Source organism: Labrus bergylta, chromosome 12 (genome assembly GCF_963930695.1).
Source record: "Labrus bergylta chromosome 12, fLabBer1.1, whole genome shotgun sequence".
NCBI lineage: Eukaryota > Metazoa > Chordata > Actinopteri > Labriformes > Labridae > Labrus > Labrus bergylta.
In genome coordinates, this window is record NC_089206.1 from 16,601,450 (window position 1) to 16,620,686 (window position 19,237).

At 43.1% G+C, this 19,237-nt stretch overlaps 1 protein-coding gene across 3 annotated transcripts in view; it reads right to left on the reverse strand.

The window, feature by feature from the left end:
* l1cama (L1 cell adhesion molecule, paralog a) overlaps nucleotides 1–19,237 on the reverse strand; it is a 38,170-nt gene that overhangs the window by 8,739 nt on the left and 10,194 nt on the right. For 2 of the 3 annotated variants that reach the window (XM_065961488.1, XM_020634271.3), the window contains exons 2-14: nucleotides 8,737–9,111; nucleotides 7,438–7,452; nucleotides 5,771–5,873; nucleotides 5,076–5,278; nucleotides 3,948–4,070; nucleotides 3,480–3,650; nucleotides 2,307–2,421; nucleotides 1,772–1,956; nucleotides 1,453–1,584; nucleotides 1,222–1,368; nucleotides 1,019–1,130; nucleotides 507–667; nucleotides 254–413 (exon numbers count right to left, since the gene is read on the reverse strand). In XM_065961488.1, coding sequence (XP_065817560.1) covers nucleotides 254–413; nucleotides 507–667; nucleotides 1,019–1,130; nucleotides 1,222–1,368; nucleotides 1,453–1,584; nucleotides 1,772–1,956; nucleotides 2,307–2,421; nucleotides 3,480–3,650; nucleotides 3,948–4,070; nucleotides 5,076–5,278; nucleotides 5,771–5,873; nucleotides 7,438–7,452; nucleotides 8,737–8,869 — 1,760 coding nt within the window. In that variant the 5' untranslated portion in view covers nucleotides 8,870–9,111. The remainder of the gene's footprint in view (nucleotides 1–253; nucleotides 414–506; nucleotides 668–1,018; nucleotides 1,131–1,221; nucleotides 1,369–1,452; nucleotides 1,585–1,771; nucleotides 1,957–2,306; nucleotides 2,422–3,479; nucleotides 3,651–3,947; nucleotides 4,071–5,075; nucleotides 5,279–5,770; nucleotides 5,874–7,437; nucleotides 7,453–8,736; nucleotides 9,112–19,237) is intronic. The other variant, XM_065961489.1, reaches the window with a different exon arrangement.

Here is a 19,237-nt window from a genome sequence, read left to right on the forward strand (position 1 = left end):
CTGGGAAATATGGTCATTTTTATTGTCATCTTTCATTTTTATTAACACATTTACCTCATCCTCATTTTTATTTGTCAACATAGAAACCTGTTTATTTGTTGTTTTTTTTTGACAAGGGGAAAACAAATATGAAAGATGTGTTACAGAAAGGTTACCTTGTTAAAGCTCATCTGTAAATACTGCTCCTGGTTTGGTTTGAAGCTTCAGCATAAAATGACAACAACAACATTTTATGGCCAGAATTAGGTCTTACTTTTCATCACTGTGGGACTGAAAGAGCTTCTGTTCATTCTTTCTCCACTGAATTAGTGGAGGGTCCAGTTTTGTGTCAACAAGGGAAACACAGGTGAAGACTGCGGTTTTTCCAGGTTGCAATCTCAGATCCTGTGGAGGTGTAATAATCACTGTCCTGTCTGGAGAAGAAGGGAAGGAGACACACAATGCTGAGTACAAGGTGCATTAAGTACAAACACATCAGCTGCTAAGGTACACAGTGTTTCACTTACTGAGCACTTCTAGCATGACACTGATGGACAAGTTGGTGTTTTGTACAGAGCAGGTGTACATGCCCTCATCGTCGTGAGTGACATTCATGATCTCAAGCCCGCCATTAGTGAGCGGGTTAATTCTGGGATCTGCCAGAAGGGAGGAGGTGCTGCTGCTCTCCCTGGAAAAGACACATATGCACACAAAGACACATATTAAAAACTTGGAAAGCAGAATGAGAACAATAAAGCTTTTTTCAGCCTTTGCAGGTGCTGATGAATTCAACAGTTAAATTGCCTATTTCGCCAGACAGAACAAAGCGTAGTTGGATACAGTCCACATTAATCAAATTCACAGTCACAGCCCAGATGCAACAGCACTTGACTGTTAATTTATGCAGATGAAAAACTACCTACGCAGTTTCCCCTCTTTGAAATCTGTCAAGATGAAAATCCACCAGACATCATACTAGAATATGCAATACAATGCAACAGAACACAATGGAAGAGAGCGAGGTGTTTTCGTGCCTTACCAAATGACTTTAGGTTTAGGAGAGCCAAAGGTGTCACACTCCAGTAAAGCCTTCTGGCCTTCTGTAAATGTGTATGCATTCCCATCCTCAGTTAGGATCTGGGGCGGCAGCTCTGAAACAACAAACATAAAGAGAAATGAAACACACAGAAGTAAAAAACCCAATCAGTTGAATATGTTACATGTACAAAAATAAACACTCACCAATGACATAGATGTTTGTGTTAGTGATGATGGTCCCATGCTTGTTGGAGGCCCGGCACTGGTAAATGGCAGTGTCTCCAAAGTTGACGTCCTTTAGGATTAGAGACCCACTGTTTGTCAGGGTAAGTCGGGAGTCCTTGTTGGTTGCTGTTTAAAAAAACAACCGTCAGATGCTTAGTGTTTGATGCCTTGTGTTGAGATATGGATTTTGAGGTGGATCTACACACTGACCTGAGAGAGGGTTCCCATTGTTGGTCCAGCTGATGATAGGAGAGGGGATGCCATCTGCCTGGCAGTCTAATCTGACAGTCTCACCTGGGGCATACAGCTGACTGACAGGCTCCTTAGTCCAGTAGGGAGCCGCTACAAGGGACATAATATATTTATTCCGATCATTGGAAGGGGAGCATCACATTTTAAAGGGACACAAATTCAAACCTTTGCACAAGACTAATTGAGACTTAATGGTTGAGATTGGTAGGTCACACCCTACATGTAAAATGCTTGCATAAATCTGAAATCTATCAATGCATCAGTGTGTGTGATGTACCTTCCACAGTCACAATGTAAGTGTGTGTGACCTTCCCTTGGGAGTTCTCAGCCATGCACTGGTACTCGCCCCCATCACTCTCAGAGATGTTACTGAAGCGAAGGCGGCGATCGTGCATGTCTTTTACGGTGCGGGATTCAGATAGCTCGCCGTCCTTCCTCAGCCATGACACTTTTGGAGTTGGTCTGAAGAGGAGGAGGGATAGTAGGATGAGGATAAAGGGATGCAACAGTGGTAGGGATGAGTGGATAAGAGAGAGGAGAAAAATAAATGGGGAATGTTGTTTTAATGCAAAATTAAGAAGCCAAGAAAGGAAAAAACATTAAGGGTGAAAAGAGAACAAAGAAATGAAATTAAGAAAGCAGCGTTTGGAGAAGGGGAAATAAAGATATATGATGGAAAGAACAGAGAGTAAGGAGGTAGGAAGAGGAAAGAGTGATGGATAGGAGGCAGGTAAGATTGATTAGAAGGAGTTGCTCGATCATAGTGATTGACTGGGGCAGAAAAACACCAAAACACACACACACACACTCACAGGCCTTGGACGATGCACTCAAGCTCCACTGTCTGGCCCCTGAGAGCATGGTAAACGCTTTGACTTCCAGTAGGTCTCATCATGTGCGGCCTCCTGTTCCGCAGCACAGAGTTGGCTGGAGGAAGAGGCGGAAACATAAAGAGTAAAAAGAAAGATTCATACATATGCATTGGTAATGTGCTGCTGACACAGCAGCCACTTAAGAGACACACACACACACACACACACACACACACACACACACACACACACACACACACATGCAGATGCAGGGTGTGGTTTCGTGTGGAGATGATTTCACCTTTCTAACAACACATCGACTTACAGATTTCCTACACACACACAGAGGTCCCATGTTAACATGTGCTCATCTCTCTGACCTCTAGTTGGGCCACAGATGCTGGCAGCCACATCTCAGTGTGAGCTGCATCTCATTACTGCTGGGCTGAGGAGGTGATGGACCTCCTGCCGCCTGTGGGACTATCTACTGGACACATCACTGCTTTGGTCAGCAACATGCCACCACATGAAGGGGAGGTGACTTATCATTTTCTGTGTGCTAATTTCATCAAAACTATGCTGTATTTTACTCATAAAGTAAGTACGACAGATTCCAAAGTGGTTGTCATTTTGAATGTGTTGATATGCTAAACTTGTTGTGTCATTGTAGCTACATACCCTTCGATTGTTAATTCAAACTATTTCAAACCAGGAAATTGTGCCTTGAAAATGTTCTACACGACTTCTGTCAAGTGTTTCTATGAAGAAATAAATGTGCTTGAAACAGTAAGTCTATTTTATCAGTGCCCTGAGCACCACTGATAAACTGGCAGTAGAAATCTGATAGGCATTTATCGCAAAATCACAAAATATCTACATGCTGAAGAGGAATAGAACTAAAAATATCTTTTGTTATCTAAGTGAGTCTTATAGAAGCAGGACACTCTTCTTTGACCTTCACTTATTATGTGATATGTGTTTATATATACGGTAAATGATTAAATAGCTTGTAATCTTCTTCTTTTGTTTTGCATCTGATGCTGTAAAGGGGGGGGGATTGACCTAGAGGACTTTTAATTGAGATTTTAGCACAATAAAGAGTGATGGGCTAAGTCTAAAGATTAATTTCAGGCCCAGTTAAATCAGTTTGGAGAGTAATTAAGCTACACTTACAGGGGTTGACAGTGAGAGTAATGGGTTCCTTTGCCAGAATGGTGCGCGTTGCCAGGTACTGGACATTGCAGGTGTAGTCCTGCCTGCTGTCTTCTGTTGTCAAATAGGCAAAGTACAAGTTGCCATCCTTTCCCACCACCACCCGCTCACTAAGCTGGATATGGTGTAGCCCTGTTGAGAGTGGGAGAGAGGAAATGAGACGGAGAAGAAGAGAGGCAATGATTACAGACAGTAGCAGCGGAAAAAAAGAGAAACAAAGGAGAGAGAAGAGCAGCTTAGCAGCAGAATAAAGTAGAGAGGGGAACATTGGAGGGAGGCGTAGAGATACAATAGGATGAGAGGAGAAGAAAAATGATTTCTAAAAAAGAGACAGAGAGAACAGGGGCAAGAAAAGACTGCACAATGGAGACAGGAAGACAGGAGACAGGAAGGATGTAATGGAAGGAGATGGAAAGGTAATGTACTCACCCCAGTCCATCCAGTGAATGATGGGCTCCATGGAGCTCTGCGGGGGGTTACACTTCAGGACAATACTGTTTCCCTCCTCAGCCTTCACATTTACCTTTTTTTCTTTCTGTTGGGATGGGGGAGCTACAGGGAGGCAAGTGAGGACAAACACACACCTGTTAGGCTCCCTACACACAAACAAGTGCAAAGCCACCTGTGCAAACATTTTCTGTGTTGTTTGAAGATTATCTGAGGCAATCCACAGAGCAAGACCACTCAAAGAAATGTACACTGGATCAGGTGTGTCCTTTTTTAATCCCTGTTCAAGGATTTGAGGAGAGAAGTGTTCGGTTGTTTTTTCACTTGTATAAGTAGAATGACTTGATTTGTGTTACATATATGTTTGCTCCCCCCTCCTCTCCCTCCCCTCCTCCCCACTGCTAACCCCACAGGAGCTACTGAAGAGTGCTTCACGTGACATCAACTCAAGAGTGTTTCTGGGGAAACTGTTGTCAGGGAAACAGTGAAGGAAAGAGGTCGCCCAGGAGAGAGCCAGTCACACAGGTGGATGGATCCACAGAGGTGCTCTTTAGTTTTGCCTGAGGCCCGCGTGTGTGCAAGTGTGTGTGTGTGTGTGAGTGTATGCTGATTATCATGTTATTGCATGTAATTATGTTCTGGGTGGTGGTACCAGGAATGCTCGCTGTGAGCCTCCATCTGCTAACAAATGTGCTCTCTATAAAGCAGGGCAAAGGAAAGGTTTGAACGCCTTCTCCGCTTACAGCTTTGTAAATTGCTCTGTTGTTGCTGATAAAAACCAACAACAACGCAGCTCATTTCTAATCTGGATCTCGAAGGCATTTACACGAGTGCTACCTCTGAAGCTGAAATCTATAAAAGGCATGAAGCTCCTCTGATGTCATACAGTTTGTATAAAAACAAATCAGAGGAGGTTTGATTCGTTTTTTTAAAACCTAAAAAGGTGTGATTCATCTCAAGGCTGAAGCAAATGATTTAAAATAGTCACTGAAGATGATAAAATGTGAATATTTAAATCATCATTCAGTTATCATTATGTTATGACTCTTCATCACATTTAATCCGTGAATGCTTGACTTGAGGAATAATCGTCTCTCAGCGTGTTCTTACCATCAGTGTTCAGAATGGCCTCGTGAGAGACAGCGGTCCCCAGGTCATTGGATGCATAGCAGACGTATTTGCCTTGGTACTGCTTCAAAGTGTCCATAGTGTAACTGAGTGTGTAGAATGCGGATGAGCCAGAGAGCTCTGACATCTTCAGCTCCGGGTCACTGCCTGGGTCAAACTCCTCTCCATCCTTTGTCCATCGGAAACTTAAGCAAAAACAAAAAAAGTAAGTCACACAGCAGGGAGAGTGTTCGTTTCAAATAGCAAATAAAAATAACTTCCATGTCGTTTACTAAAGTAGTTTTCAATACACACATGTCATTGAATTTGAGGGCACAAATGGTTTGCTGCAAAATGTAGATGTGATGCCGCAGCAGGGCTCACAGGCTTGTGCTGTGTAATTGTGATATTCATCTTTTTCTTGGCAACTGGAACAGTTTTCCACTTCATAGCAGCAAAGACACTCTGGAAAGATTGCTTGAGGGCTTAATGACATTTATCCCTTGTTGAAATGAGAACTCTGACGGGGTGAATCTATGCTCTTGTCTAACACTGCATATAAAGATGTCAGCTGAACAAGGGTAGGGAAGGTCGCTGTCCTCAGACACATCACTAGTGGCTAGACTCCTCTATGACTAATTTAACGTCTTTAGACTTGAAGTGTTAGTGTGGACGTGTGTGTGTGCTTGTTGACTAACATGGGCAAAGGGTTGCCAGTGGCTTCACAGCGCATGACGAGGTCTTCAACACTAAAGACCGTGACAGACTCCGGCTGTGTGGTTATCATTGGAGGCCTTTTCACTGCAAGAATACAAAAAAAGAGTCGCTGATATAAATACCTGAAAAGAAGATATATACATGATGTGGTTTTAATAGATGTACACACATGCACACACTCAGTTCTTGCAATCTTAACATAGTTACATCTGATTTCAGTCTGTGATAACTCCATCTATGACATACACACACATATCATCATGTTGTAGCTCACAGATCTCTTTGGCACAGATAGCTCTCATTCTCATACTTTAACAGCTACCGATAAGTATATTCAGCCAATATCACTTAAAAAGACTCCCCAGAGAAGGAGATGAAATGTAGGCCGAGGAAAGAGTGAAAGTAGGAGAGAAGGCAGAGAAAATGGGTTGAGATGAGAGGAAATTGATATAGCATAATGTAAGAGGGAGAGTTCTACCAAAAGAGATATACAGCACAGTGCACCCTGCAAGGCTGAGAGGGTCTGCGGGGAAATGAAGCAGGGATTTTGAGAGAATAAAAAAAAAAGAAAGACCACCAGAAGAGGTTTCGCTTTCTCTGTCAACACTGTCCATAACAGCCGTAAAGCAAAGGCTCAATAACAGTCTCGTAAAACCATGCATGCTGGGATTTAGTGTGACTACTGTATTGAACCAGCATGTTTGATGCCTTCACATGCTTTATGGCCCACGTCAAGTTTTTACGTTCTGTTTTCAAATACTTATAGACAGAAATTCAAATCTTTTTCTCCATATAGCTTCACTTACTACACACAGGCAGTTTGCAGTGCGAATAGAGGTCGCAGCTTGATTCCTTTTGGGTTGAGTATTTGACTTTAAGGAATAAAGGCAGAGCCCAAGTCAGAGATACATTTACATTATGTAGGTAAATGGGTGTGAGTGTGGGGGAGGGCTGCGGTACATGAGACGCAGGCGGGGGAAATGGGGAGCTGAGCAGGCAGCAGGGATGGATGGAAGTGCTGCAAAGAATGGGAACATGAGAGCAAGTGAGAAACAGAGCAAAAGGAGACAGAAATAGAAAAAAACAAGAGGTAGATTCACTGAGATTCAGAAAAAGACGGATAGGGTGACTGAGGGAATTTAATGAAATAATTCCCAATGATAGGAAATAAGCCCATTTCCTCAGTTGATCAAATTGAAGTTCGGGCTGCAGGCTCAGCTCCATTATTGGCTGAGGAGGAGGAGAGGAGTTAGTGCTTAGTGCTTTAAGTCCTCTTTATTTCCCCGTGTCTTTGATCTGACAGCCCTGCTGCCACCGAACACACAGCGACTCCTCCAATGTCCCTGCTTCTACAGGGACCACACCTAATGGGAGCCACAGGGGCTAAACACACACACTCTATATACGGAAAAAAGTGGACAGGAACATTCTTACAATACAACACTCAAGTCTTCAAATACAAACACACAAGAAAGATAAACCACACTGTGAAAAAGATGCATACGTGATGCATTCGTTTTAGTGCGACAGGAGTTTTACTGTGCTGGATGGATAATCATCTCTTTGGAAAAAATTTAAGTGTTTACAACAAGCTATGCCAGCACCTGCATTAAGACAAATAGACGTCAATAAAGTTGAAAGCACTTACGATCACTTATGTGGTCTATTATTCCACCATGGTGGGCAGAGAAAAGAAACAATGATGGGAAAATGTTTTAGTTACAGTACACAACAAGGATAAAGAGATAGCTATGGCTAAAATAGAGATAGGCTAAACTCTGATAGATAAGTAAAGATAGAGAAAATAAAGGAACAACAGAGCAAGGTAAACATGGATAAATAGCAAGGAAGACGATCGATAGAACGATAGATAGATAGATAGATGTTTCACAGATAATTGAACAACAGTTATGATACATGGAAGATAAAACAGTGTTATGTGTCCTGTAATGGAGTGGCCGCTCTGACACAGATTCTGACGTATCTCCTTTTATTGATCCCCATCAATGTCTCTCATTGACATGGCCAGGGGACACTAATTGAAAGGCAGGGGACATCTTGACCTTTTAAATCTTTGACCTCCTGCTCCTTTCTTCTTCCTCCTCATCATCCTCCCTTCATCCTCCTCAGCCCTCTCACCTCTGTGTCACCTCACCCCTTTGGGGATTACTTTGGTAGATTTATTGCATCTCATCAACATTTATAGGTTAAACGTGCGTGAGTGCATGTGCGTCAATGCATGTGTAATTGCTTGTTTTGTGCACACACTAGAAATATGTGTGGGTGGTGAAGGATTGTGACTCATTTCAAGTAGTCTTAGATAAAGAGTGAACATTAAAGGCCAGCAGTAAAGAACAACATTCTCTTTCTATCTCTCTCTCGCCCTAGTGGAGCTCTGTGGGCAGGCTCACAACAGCCAAGGAGATGATGATCAATTTTCCCGCAGGGCCACGAGCTCAGCTGTATATCTAATGCCCACATATTGCATTGAGGAGGAGGAGGAGGAGGAGAAGGAAGAAGAAATGAGTGAGAAAAAACATTCCTGGATTTCTGTTATATAACTCGATTGTTGATCAAATTACTCCCCAGTTTAATTCTGGTTTGCACTGAGGAAACCAGATCAATAGAGAGACTTATCGATGCAGTATGAGGGGATCAATTACAAAGTAATTAGACACACCAGAGGAACAGATGAGTGCTCACAAAGAAACCTCAGACAGTAGAATTTCGAGCATAATCGTGCAATCCAACCCTGAATATCGAGGTTAGTGGAGGAGAATCACATGTTCACTCCGCTGATTTGCTCTAATTAATCATGATGAAAGATCATTATTAGCCTTCTTTGATGAATCAACAATGTAATTAACACAACAAATAAAACCTTTGATCCCCATTGAAGCATTCAGACATCATTGTTATCAGATGTAGGATATGAATCTGTACTCACAGTTGGGGGGTATGTGTATGGCTGCTCGGCCGGGCTGGGCAGCAAAGGAAAGGAGGAGGAGAAGGAGGTGTGGGAGGAGGTGAGGGGAGCATTGCACCCTACTGCCAACCTGCTGTCGCTGTGTGTGCGGCATTGCTCACTGTCCCATCAAAGTCCCACCTGCTCACACACACGTGCAGTAAAATGCACAGAGAGGGCCACCTCACACACACACACACACACACACACTCTTGCCGAGTAGATGTGAGGCTAGGTTTCTTTTCCTCGGCTTTACCTCAATGTACGTCTTTGGACCCTCCTGTCCTTCCCCCCCTTTTCCTTTTTTTTTTCGCTGTTTCTGTAAGTCAGGTCAACGCCCTCCTGCTGGTCTTCTCGCTGAAAGATAAAAGAGAAAGGGGGGTGAGGGGAGGACAAGAGGAGAAGAGAGAGGGAGCGGGGCCATGTGTCAGAATGGGAGAAAAATTACCCTGTGCCATGTGGTCAAACGTCTTCACAGACCGAGGCATGGAGTTAACACACCAATGATCAGTTAACAATACAACCCCCACCCCCACCAAAAAAAACACCAAAAAAAACACCTGCAATGCCTATCACTGAATCTGTTCGTGTAAAAAAAAAAATTGGTTGATTCCATTTGGTAATTACATGACCGGTGGCCCATATGGAGGGGCCAGTCAACAGGACAGATGGACAGAATACCACAACAAAAAGCTGACCATAGATGCCCAGCACACAGATGGGCTGTAGACAGACACATGCAGATTGATGAAGTGTCAAATCAGATAATAAGCAAGACAGGCACATACAGTAGTTGATAATCAGGTTTAGTCAGGGCACAAAGCAAACAGTGCGTACTGTAACTGAGTGAGAGTGCTGTGATAAGTGTGCGATAAAGATGCTATCGGTCTTGGTGAGTGAGGCAAACCACCCCTGCTAGGAGTCTATCCGTTCTCCATCTGTACCCTTGGATTGGGTCCTTGCCACAACATGCAGGCTGTCCTCCCCCGCGACACCACGTTGCGCAGCCCGCAGACTGTTTACACTATTCAGTATCACACACAAAGAACTGTTACAGCACACCATGATTAAGACGTGCAAGCGAGACAAAAGGAAAAAGGAGATGATAGAGAGACAATGCTTGTTCGACAGCTCTGCAGTAATGGCAGCCTGATTGAAGAGTTTTGGCTCTGTGCACTGCTGTTTGTTGGCAATGCCACAATGGAGTGATGAGTGACCTTGGAGAGTGGGAGAAGGTCAGGGATGAGAGGAGATGAAGATGATGGGGGAAGAGTAGAGGGTAAGAGGAGGGTGGAGAGTGGTGATTATCCATTTTCTTTTGTCCTTTCCATGTTACGCTGTAAAAATGGTATACTGTATTTAAAATATGTACAAAACATTATCTTAGAAAGAGTTACAGGAATGTGGGGTTTGAGTAGAACACACAGAGCCCAATCAGATTTAATTAAAGACCTAACGGAAGCTGAGCTCTTAATAAGGCAGTTTAAACTAACAGCATTAGGATTAAATGAGCCATCACACTAACTTGCTTGCTTTGTACAAAGAACAGCACAACAAGCTTATAGGAGAGGGAGAAGACAGAGGGTTGAAGAGGGTGGAGGATACATAAAGAGGAAAAGTGGGTTTTAGGAAGAGAGCTGAGGAGAGGCAGAAGAAGAGGCAGAGGTGAGGGAGGAGAGAGGCAAAGTGAAGGAGGGAGGGTGGGGGGTGATGGGAGGAATGGAGGGATGAGGAAGGAGGGATCCAGGAGTAGGAGGGATGACAAAGGGTGACAGCTGTGACGCTAATCCTCTCCATCCACTTGCATACATACGCACACATGTGCAAGCTCCTCTAATCAGTGTGCATCACTTGTTCTTTCTCTCTCTCTCTCTTCTTCGGCTCCTTCGTTTCTGATCCTTCTATCAGCTTTTTTAGTGGTTGTTGTTCTCTGGAGACAGGGGGCCAATTACAGTGATCCAGTCTTAAAACAGCCTCTCCAGGATGCCATTAGAGGCAGATGGATGAAGCAGAGCTAGTCAGGGTATTAGTATTGGTGTTAATGTGAATCTGAGGTGGGCGCTTGACTATCAGTACCACCTCCAGAGCGATGGTGTGGCGCAAAGCAGGATGCTGATTAACAGCATAGCACTCTGCCACTTGTCATGTCGCCAATCACAGACAGAAGACATACAGGCACACACATCCAGGGGTCAGACAGAAGAAATCAGTCAGATGAAAGGGTATGGTCCAGTGGGCTTCAGTCAGGTGGCAGACCTCACTAAAGAATATTCCGGTCATGTAGAGGAGGAGCAGTAAAGGGGAACACTATAATGGGTTGGGAGGAGTGTGTAAAGGAGTATCTTTGAGCGAGGGAGAGAGAGAGAGAATGGGAGACAAAGGATGCATGGAAGGTGCCATGTAAAGAGGCAAACCCAGCCACCCACACATGTTGATAGCACACACTGACTTGGCTTGACGAACTAACAAACACATACACAGAAACACTTCCTTGCTGTGGACTCGGCATGGGGCCATGTGGTGCTCCATTATCACAAGGGTGAGGGACACTGACATGGAAGCAGATGCCTGATTTCACGTCTTTGAGCTTAGCTTACTGCTGAGCAGCTGTCAGCGATCCAATCCAAGCCCTGTTACCTGCCTCATTGGACAGGGTCATGGGTCACTCCTTGGCTGCTTGCAGCTGGGCTGAGATGACCCATCAGTGTTTCTGAGTGCTTTTTAAAACTATTATCGCCGCTGGGATGTCAACTGTCGCCATCAAAAGTCATTCAATCACAGGAGATTGTAGAGTGAGCGGCTCTATGTTGAGATTTGAGGGCGTGGTCGTCTGTTATTTTTCTACAAGAAAGCCTGACTGCAGAAAATAAGCCGCCAACTAGCCATGTATTAAACAAACCAAATCCACAGATCAATTTTGCACCTCCTTTAATTATTCATGGATTCATACTTTGAGGCATTTTGCTCACAAAAACATAAATAACTCAAACCTTTGTAGCTTTCATTAGAAGAATTTAATTGCTGCACCATTGTGGTGCATGCCCCCCTTATCATCCATTAGATAGAAGATTACACCCTTCCTTCCTCTGCAAAATGTAGTAATTAGTATTAAGTAGACATGTTGGGCGTTGCCAAGGACTTTCCAGTGCTGAATGGGCTGTCTTATCTATTAGGGGGGAAACAACACACATAGACAAGCCTCTAGAGTCAAATCCTGTTTTGAGTTTCACACAGATTCTGATCCCAATCGTACCAACCGCCCACATATACACAAGAGACTTTTACTGTTTGCTTCTTATCCTCACGTATCTGTGTGAGGAGCTGCGATGTTGATAAATGTAGCGTGATGTATTTTCTCTCAACTCATTGAGTCATGCAAATATGAATTCTGAAAGCTTCTCTGTTACTTACTGATGAGGAGCGCTCCTCTATCGGATTGGTGTGTGAGCGTGTATGTGTGTTTGTGCATGTTCAAACATGTTTGTGGGTCTTGTGTCCTGTCATGCCTTGCTTTTAAATATTAACTACCTCCAGCTGTGAATATGTGTAGGGGGGGGAGGATGCAGGACGGAAGGAAGGGTAGGAGAAAAATAAATGAATACATGCCCCCCTTTACCCCCAACTCTTCCCCCAGGGTGCGTCTGTCTGGTAAAACATCAGGCTGAAAGAAGACGAGGGGAGGACAAGGGAAAGATGGAGTGATTTACAAAGAGAGTACTCACTAAGATAATTGGACTGTTAGGTGTTACAGGAGAGAAGCACTGAGAGATTATAAGGGTCAGTGGAAAAGTGAGCAGGGGATCCTAGAAACAAGGTGATGCTGGTGGGGGGTAGATGATCAGGCCCCCTATAGAGTGAATAATTCATAGAAATCCCCTTCCTGTCGGCACAATTTGCCCTAAATTCACCCAAATTCATAATTCATTCACAACCCTCACCGTACATTTGGTTTGGTCCCAGACAGTTGCTGTCCATCTCTATACCTGGTGTCTTTGCTCCGTCTGTCTGATTGTCTCCTTCTCGCCCTCCCCTCTCCCTCTCCCTGGCAGGGTCATACTTAATGCATGAGCCTGTTGCAGTGAGACAAGTCTCAGACCCACTTTGTCGCTCCTGCAGAAAAATACCACAAACGATGTGAAATAATACCTGTTCCTGCTCAGCGCCACAAAACACGGACGTGTATTTAATCATTCAACGCTATAAGGATTGCATTTCTTACTATCCTTTCTCATATTTTCACAAAGTGTTTCTGCTTAGGAGCCAAACCTTATAATAGGAACTATCCGAGAACGATGGGTACCCATTTTCCTGTCACCTTTATATCACTCGTCTCCTTCCCCTCTCTCAGCCCCCTCCGTATCTGACACTAAAAGCTTTCTTCAATTCCCCTTCGATCACTTTTCAAAGTATATTCCTATTCCCTCGTCCTCTCCCTCTCTTCTCTCTACACTCACCACTTTTTCTCTCTATCAATTCAATAAACTGCTGCAGTAGCACTCTGACTTAGACAATGGGCCACATTTGCAACTTTAAGAAAAAGGGGCTTTACAGCACAGTGAGAAACCAACATCTCAATCATGCTTTTTTTAAAACGGCAAGTAGCATGTGTCTAAGAGGCTCTGATCCACGGTCAACTCAAAATGGAAATTTACCCGCAGGAAAAAAAAGCTGCAGAGCTACACGCTATCTGGATCTTGGTGCGTAGACAGCACATTTATCAATACCACTATTAGCATAAGCACTGTGGGATACTTTGTAACTCCCACTTGTGTCAAAGCAGCAAATTGCACACAATGTTTTCCTATATTTCTATTTTCAGGACCACACCTTACCCTACCCCCTTTGTAGGGTCAAAGGTTAAGGGTTAATATTGGAGTGACACAAAGCTGGAGAAAATAAAGGTTGTCAGAGGAGCTGTGAGGGTTACCGCCCACTCTCTCTCCTTCTTTCTCTCTCTCTCTCTCTCTCTCTCTCTCTCTCTCGCTGGTTGCCATGACAACAGGGTCTCCACACAGCATCCCCCCTTGTACATACAAATTCGGTTATTCACACACATGGACACATACAGGTTTGCGGTATCACTTACGTATGCGCATGCACGTACTGACATTCACTTATTTACTGATGCACATTGAAAGGCTATCCCTCAAAAACAGACACACACACACACACACACACACACACACAAACACAAACACGTACACACACACACATCTATACTACACATACTGAAAGAGACATGTGGACACACAAAACTGAAACTGAGAAAGTGTCCAAGTTTTGCAAAAACAAATACAAAAATAATTTATTGACCTATCAAACTAATTTTTCCCCAAGTTCATTAAAAAATGCCACTCTCTCTCTTTCCTTTGTTTACCAATAAACACTGCAGTCATCCCTCTTATTGCCCAGGCTGCAGGAGCAGCTACCTCTGGTGTGATTTATTTATTGATGTTTTTCCCTTAAGACTCAATGGGAATAGAAGAATAAAAGTGGTGAATTATTCAATAAGAAGGGAGTGGACTCATTAAGACATCCGTGAGGGCTGGAGAAGTAGAAGAGAGGTGGATGGATGAATGAAAGGAGGGATGGTGGAAAGAAAACAGGAGAAGATAAAAAAAAAGCAAGACCTGCGGAAGATCAAACAGGGGTTTGACATCAAGTAGATAGCAAAACGTCTGAAAGAGAGATGTGATGAAAGAACAAAAGTAAAAAGATGGCTTTTCTAAAAGTGAGAAAGAAACACAGATGTGAAGGGAGAGAAATCAGGTTATGGGATCCCTGATTAGTAAAAGCTCTGTAGTGATCAAAAGTAGGGGTGTTATCCTAATGTAACATGGTATCAGATTCCCTGCATGTGTGTGTGTGTGTGTGTGTGTGTGTGTGTGTGTGTGTGTGTGTGTGTGTGTGTGTGTGTGTGTGTGTGTGTGTGTGTGTGTGTGTGTATGTGTTTTGTGCACATAAGCTCATGTGTGTTGCTGTGTGTATCAGTAAAAGATCAGCCCGTGTGTCAGCAGGTCAGCTAATCTCTCCTGTCAGCTAATGGATCCAGCCCTGCAGATGGAGTGCTGCCTCTAGGTCTCTTTGCTTCTAGCTTGTAAGCTGCTGCTCACTTAAGTCCACAATTGATAAGATAATTTGCTTATGGCTTGCCTGTCAGTCAGTTAGTAACAGGAAATTGCTGTATGGCATTGATGAACAAACAGAACAATATGTTTGTTTAAAAAAGTGAATTACCTTTTTAAATGCACAGTTAAATAAGCACAATATGTATACAATATTGAATTTTTTTCCCTTTTCTTTCCAATTCATGTTAACAACATTCAGTAAAAAAGAGATAATAAACAGTCTAATTGGAAAAAGAAACATAAACAACAACAAGGGGACAAATGCTTTCTCTACACAAAATGAGAATCATGTGTTCTGTACATTATAGCATATAAAAACCATCACACACACAAAAGCGCATACTATCAAATACTGCTGTGCTCTTCCCTTTGGGCATCATTTGCTACATTAGCAGCAGCATTGGTTAGATTCTATGCCTGCAGCACAGAGCACAGTAATTATGGACACACCCTTGAGTCAGGCAGGAGATATAAGATGTGATGCATGCAAACACCTCCCATTCTCAATCAGCGTCCTCACAGGAACATCGTTATGCGCTACATGTGCAGAAGGTACATGCAATGTGAACACATGCTCATGATCCCGTCTTTATGGCAGAATGGTACAGTGTTCATACACTACAAAGTTAATGGGGTTTGCTCGCGTAAATAGGAGCAATCATGACATTCTGAAATTACGTGGAAGAGCTATTAGGAGTGACCTTCCCTCTCTCTCTCTCTCTCTCTCTCCTCCCTGCCTCCTTTTATGTCTCCTGCTACGTCCTACACTCCCTGCTTCCTCGTCTCTTTATCTCACACAGTCAGCCTCTCCCTTTTTCTCCAGCTCCTCTACAGCAAGCAGCCTTGCTGATGTTTTTTTTTTCTTTTCTTATTCAGACATGAGTTGTGACCTTCACTGCCACTTTCTTCCCTCCCTCTACCTTTATGAAGATATTTATGGTGTTTGGGAAAAGGAGCTCAGAGGAGATCCTCAAGTAAACGTGTTGTGTGCCGTGATTCATCCCTTCGCAAAAGAAAATTAGAGGAGATCAGACTGGTGGAAAAAGAGGTTTTTATGTGAGTGCGCTGGTAAAGCCTTTTGGGATCAAATTGGAGCCATGCAGCCCAGTAAAAAAGGAGCTGACATCAGTAGAGTATCTGACAGTGTTATCCCTGGAACCAGATGCTGCAATTAAACACTGTTGGAGATGGCAAACACGCTATAACAACATAAACAGTATGAAACATATAGAAAATCAGCCACTGAAGAAGCTGCTTGTATAGCAATACAACAGCATTTATGTCAAAAATGAAAAGCATACTGGTCAGATTGTAATTCAGTCAGCCATGCAAACATTATTAATCAGCGGAAAAAATATATGAGCCTTGTAATACTAAAGTAGAGTAAAGAGAAACAATTAATGTTATTCTGATAAGCGTCAGATGTGAAAATGAGCATATGTGTGCACTTGTGTGTGTGTGGATGCATCAAGTGGAGTGTGCTGGTAGTGTGGTTGGTTTGTGTTGGCTGTTGCAGGTAGTGATGTCTAAGGAGGGGCTGTGCACTCAGTCATTCAGCAGACAGAGAGAAGGAGGAGGGAGTGGTCCCATGGGTCAGGTGATAAGTGACCCATATAGCAGTAGAGGACACAGCTGCCTGCGGCTCATGTGACACGCAAGGACACTGGTCGTCTACCTTGGGAGAATCAGCACGCCACACCCTGAGGAGATGGGCGGAGTGTGTATGTGTGACCTACAACCTCCACCCCAACAGGTTTTATACTAATAAATATCATGTCCCATAGAAAAGAAGTGGAAGAAAAATCATATAATCATATTTGCTTAAACTTTATAGTTTTACTTTAATGAGATTGTTATGTCCAGTTTGGTAATTAACCAAAGATTTGTTGTTTTCATGATTTTTTTTTTTTTTTTAAAACAAGGTATTTTGGGGCCTGAGCTTCCTTGCAGACAGCTGCTTGCTCAGAGTAAGAAACAATTGTCAAGGTCTCCTTAGGATGGATGTAATCCTGTCTTTTAAACCACTTCAGGGAAATGAGCTGTTGGCAGGGCAAGGTCACACATAGTGATTTGCTAACACATTTGCATGGAAGAGCCCCAGTGGCTCAACGACTGTGGGGAAGTGGCTTGCTTCTTTCTTTTTTTTCTGACCTGACACCGGGCTTTTTGAGACACATGAATAACAGAAAATGGACAAAATATATAACACTATTTTTCAGTAAACACAGCAATGCAAAAAATATATATATATATATATATATAAACAACCAAATGTTGCAAGTTAACCGTCAAGATATGAACAACTTCAGCATAACAGCTCACCGGTCCTTGTGATTTATATCATAGAAATGATTAACCAGGTCGAACAACAGCTACTTGGCAATCACATTAACTTTGTTAAAAGTTGCAGAAGCAGCACATCCCCTTAAGTGCTCCTCGTCTAATCAAATACAAGGTCTTCTGGGGATGAGGAAGGAGATACATAGCCCCTAAACAGCTAGGAAATGTCTATTGAGTGGAAACAGAGTGGAAAAATAATGGGCTGTGTGTAAATGAAAAGGAGCAGAGAAGGAGTAAGGAGAATACAATGTTGTAGCCCTCCTAAAATAGTCTAGTCTCTTAGGTGTAGATTAATAAAAATCATGATCACAGACCCATAAACTGTGGACCAAATCCATGTATCTCTTTCTTCTAATGGGGAACATCGAAAACCACAATGAAAAACTGCTTACGTCCTGAATAAGAAATGGTATTGATTTATTTGTTGTCCAATATGTAAATCTTTAATTATTCCTGCTGTGCTGCAATTTGCTGCATTGTTTTTATGCTTCACAGTCTCTCAACAGAGTGATGAAAAGCAAGTGTTTGAGCTTCATGTTTTTTTTTTTAATGTTGCATAACCTCTAACATCGGAGTTCACAATATTCAAGTTGTGGTGAATTTGTTTAAAGGTAAGAAATATTCAGCTTTACCTTAGAAAACTGGCATCCCCTTAAATAAAACACCACTTATTGATCACAGGAAACATTTTTGGTGTAAATATATTCAACAGAACTGCAGACTTAAGATATGCTTTTCTATACCGCAGTTCTATCCACTATGTTTTTCTTTCTTTTTTTAAGAAAGAAAATGGTTATATAAGTGTGCGACACTAGCTCAGGAAGCTGCTTCTTGTCTCTCCATCATCTTGTTCCTGCTGCTCTCATATCTCTGTGTCATCAACACACACAGGAAAACAGCAGCGTTCAGGTATGTCAAACTCAAACGCACGTCGCTCAAACCTGCACTACCCAAAACACACACAGGCACGTAGCAGCAGACAGCACAGGTTGGTTTAGTTAATTGTCTGGCAAGACAAGTCAGTTTGAGGGAATTTGCCTGCCATTCAAATCAGTCTGAGTGAGAATAAAAGACAGCTAAAAGATATGAAACAGGGTTTGCTTGGTGATAAGGCTACTGAGCTTTATACATGATCTCAAGCTTATTGCTATTCTCCACCTGTGTGCACGCTTGTGTGTTTGTTGTGTGGGAAGGTGAGAGTGTGTGTTTGCTTAGGGTGTGACAGGTCAAAATGTTTATGCAGCATCCGGGCCTTTAGGTGTCAATACCCCTGCCTCTCATTACTTTTCACACCCTGCTATCACCATGACAACCTCCTGACTCCAGCTCAGCCGCACACAGAAGATATTTCCCTCCCCTCCCCCTTCTACATGTTCATCCTCTTCACCCCATCCCCCCATACCCCCTCTCTCTCTCTCTCTCTCTCTCTCTCTCCTCTCTCTCTCTCTCTCCTCTCTCTCTCTCTCTCTCTCTCTCTCCCTCTCTCTCTCTCTCTCTCTCTCTCTCTCATCCATCTGAACTTTATAGTCTCTACCTTCATCTCCTGTCTCCTGAGTCCCCATCTCTGACTCTCAACAGTTCCCTCTGTTATGTCTACATGCTACCAACACTTGAAAGACTTCCCACTTCCTGACTGTCATCTTTGCAGAAAGTCTGTTATTTACGCTCCTCTATCTCTTTCACGTCACTTCTCTATTCCCTGCTCCCTGCTGATGCCTTTCACTCTTTATATCAGTATGAAACTTTCCCCTTTTCTCTCCATGAACTCCTTCACCCCATACTCCCCTTCCTCCTAGTTTTTTTTATCCTCCTTGGAGCACTGTCTTCCATGTGTGCTGCACTACATCTTCATTACATCTGCCAAACCAAAATCATACACAATGCAATTACAGGTAGCATTCTATCAACTCCTGCCATCAAGTTGGATCAAGCCTGAGAGAGACCTTCCAGTCCAAGGGGAAATTTGCAGTGTGGCACAACATCGATGCAATCCCTCGACCTCTAAGTGGCTGACT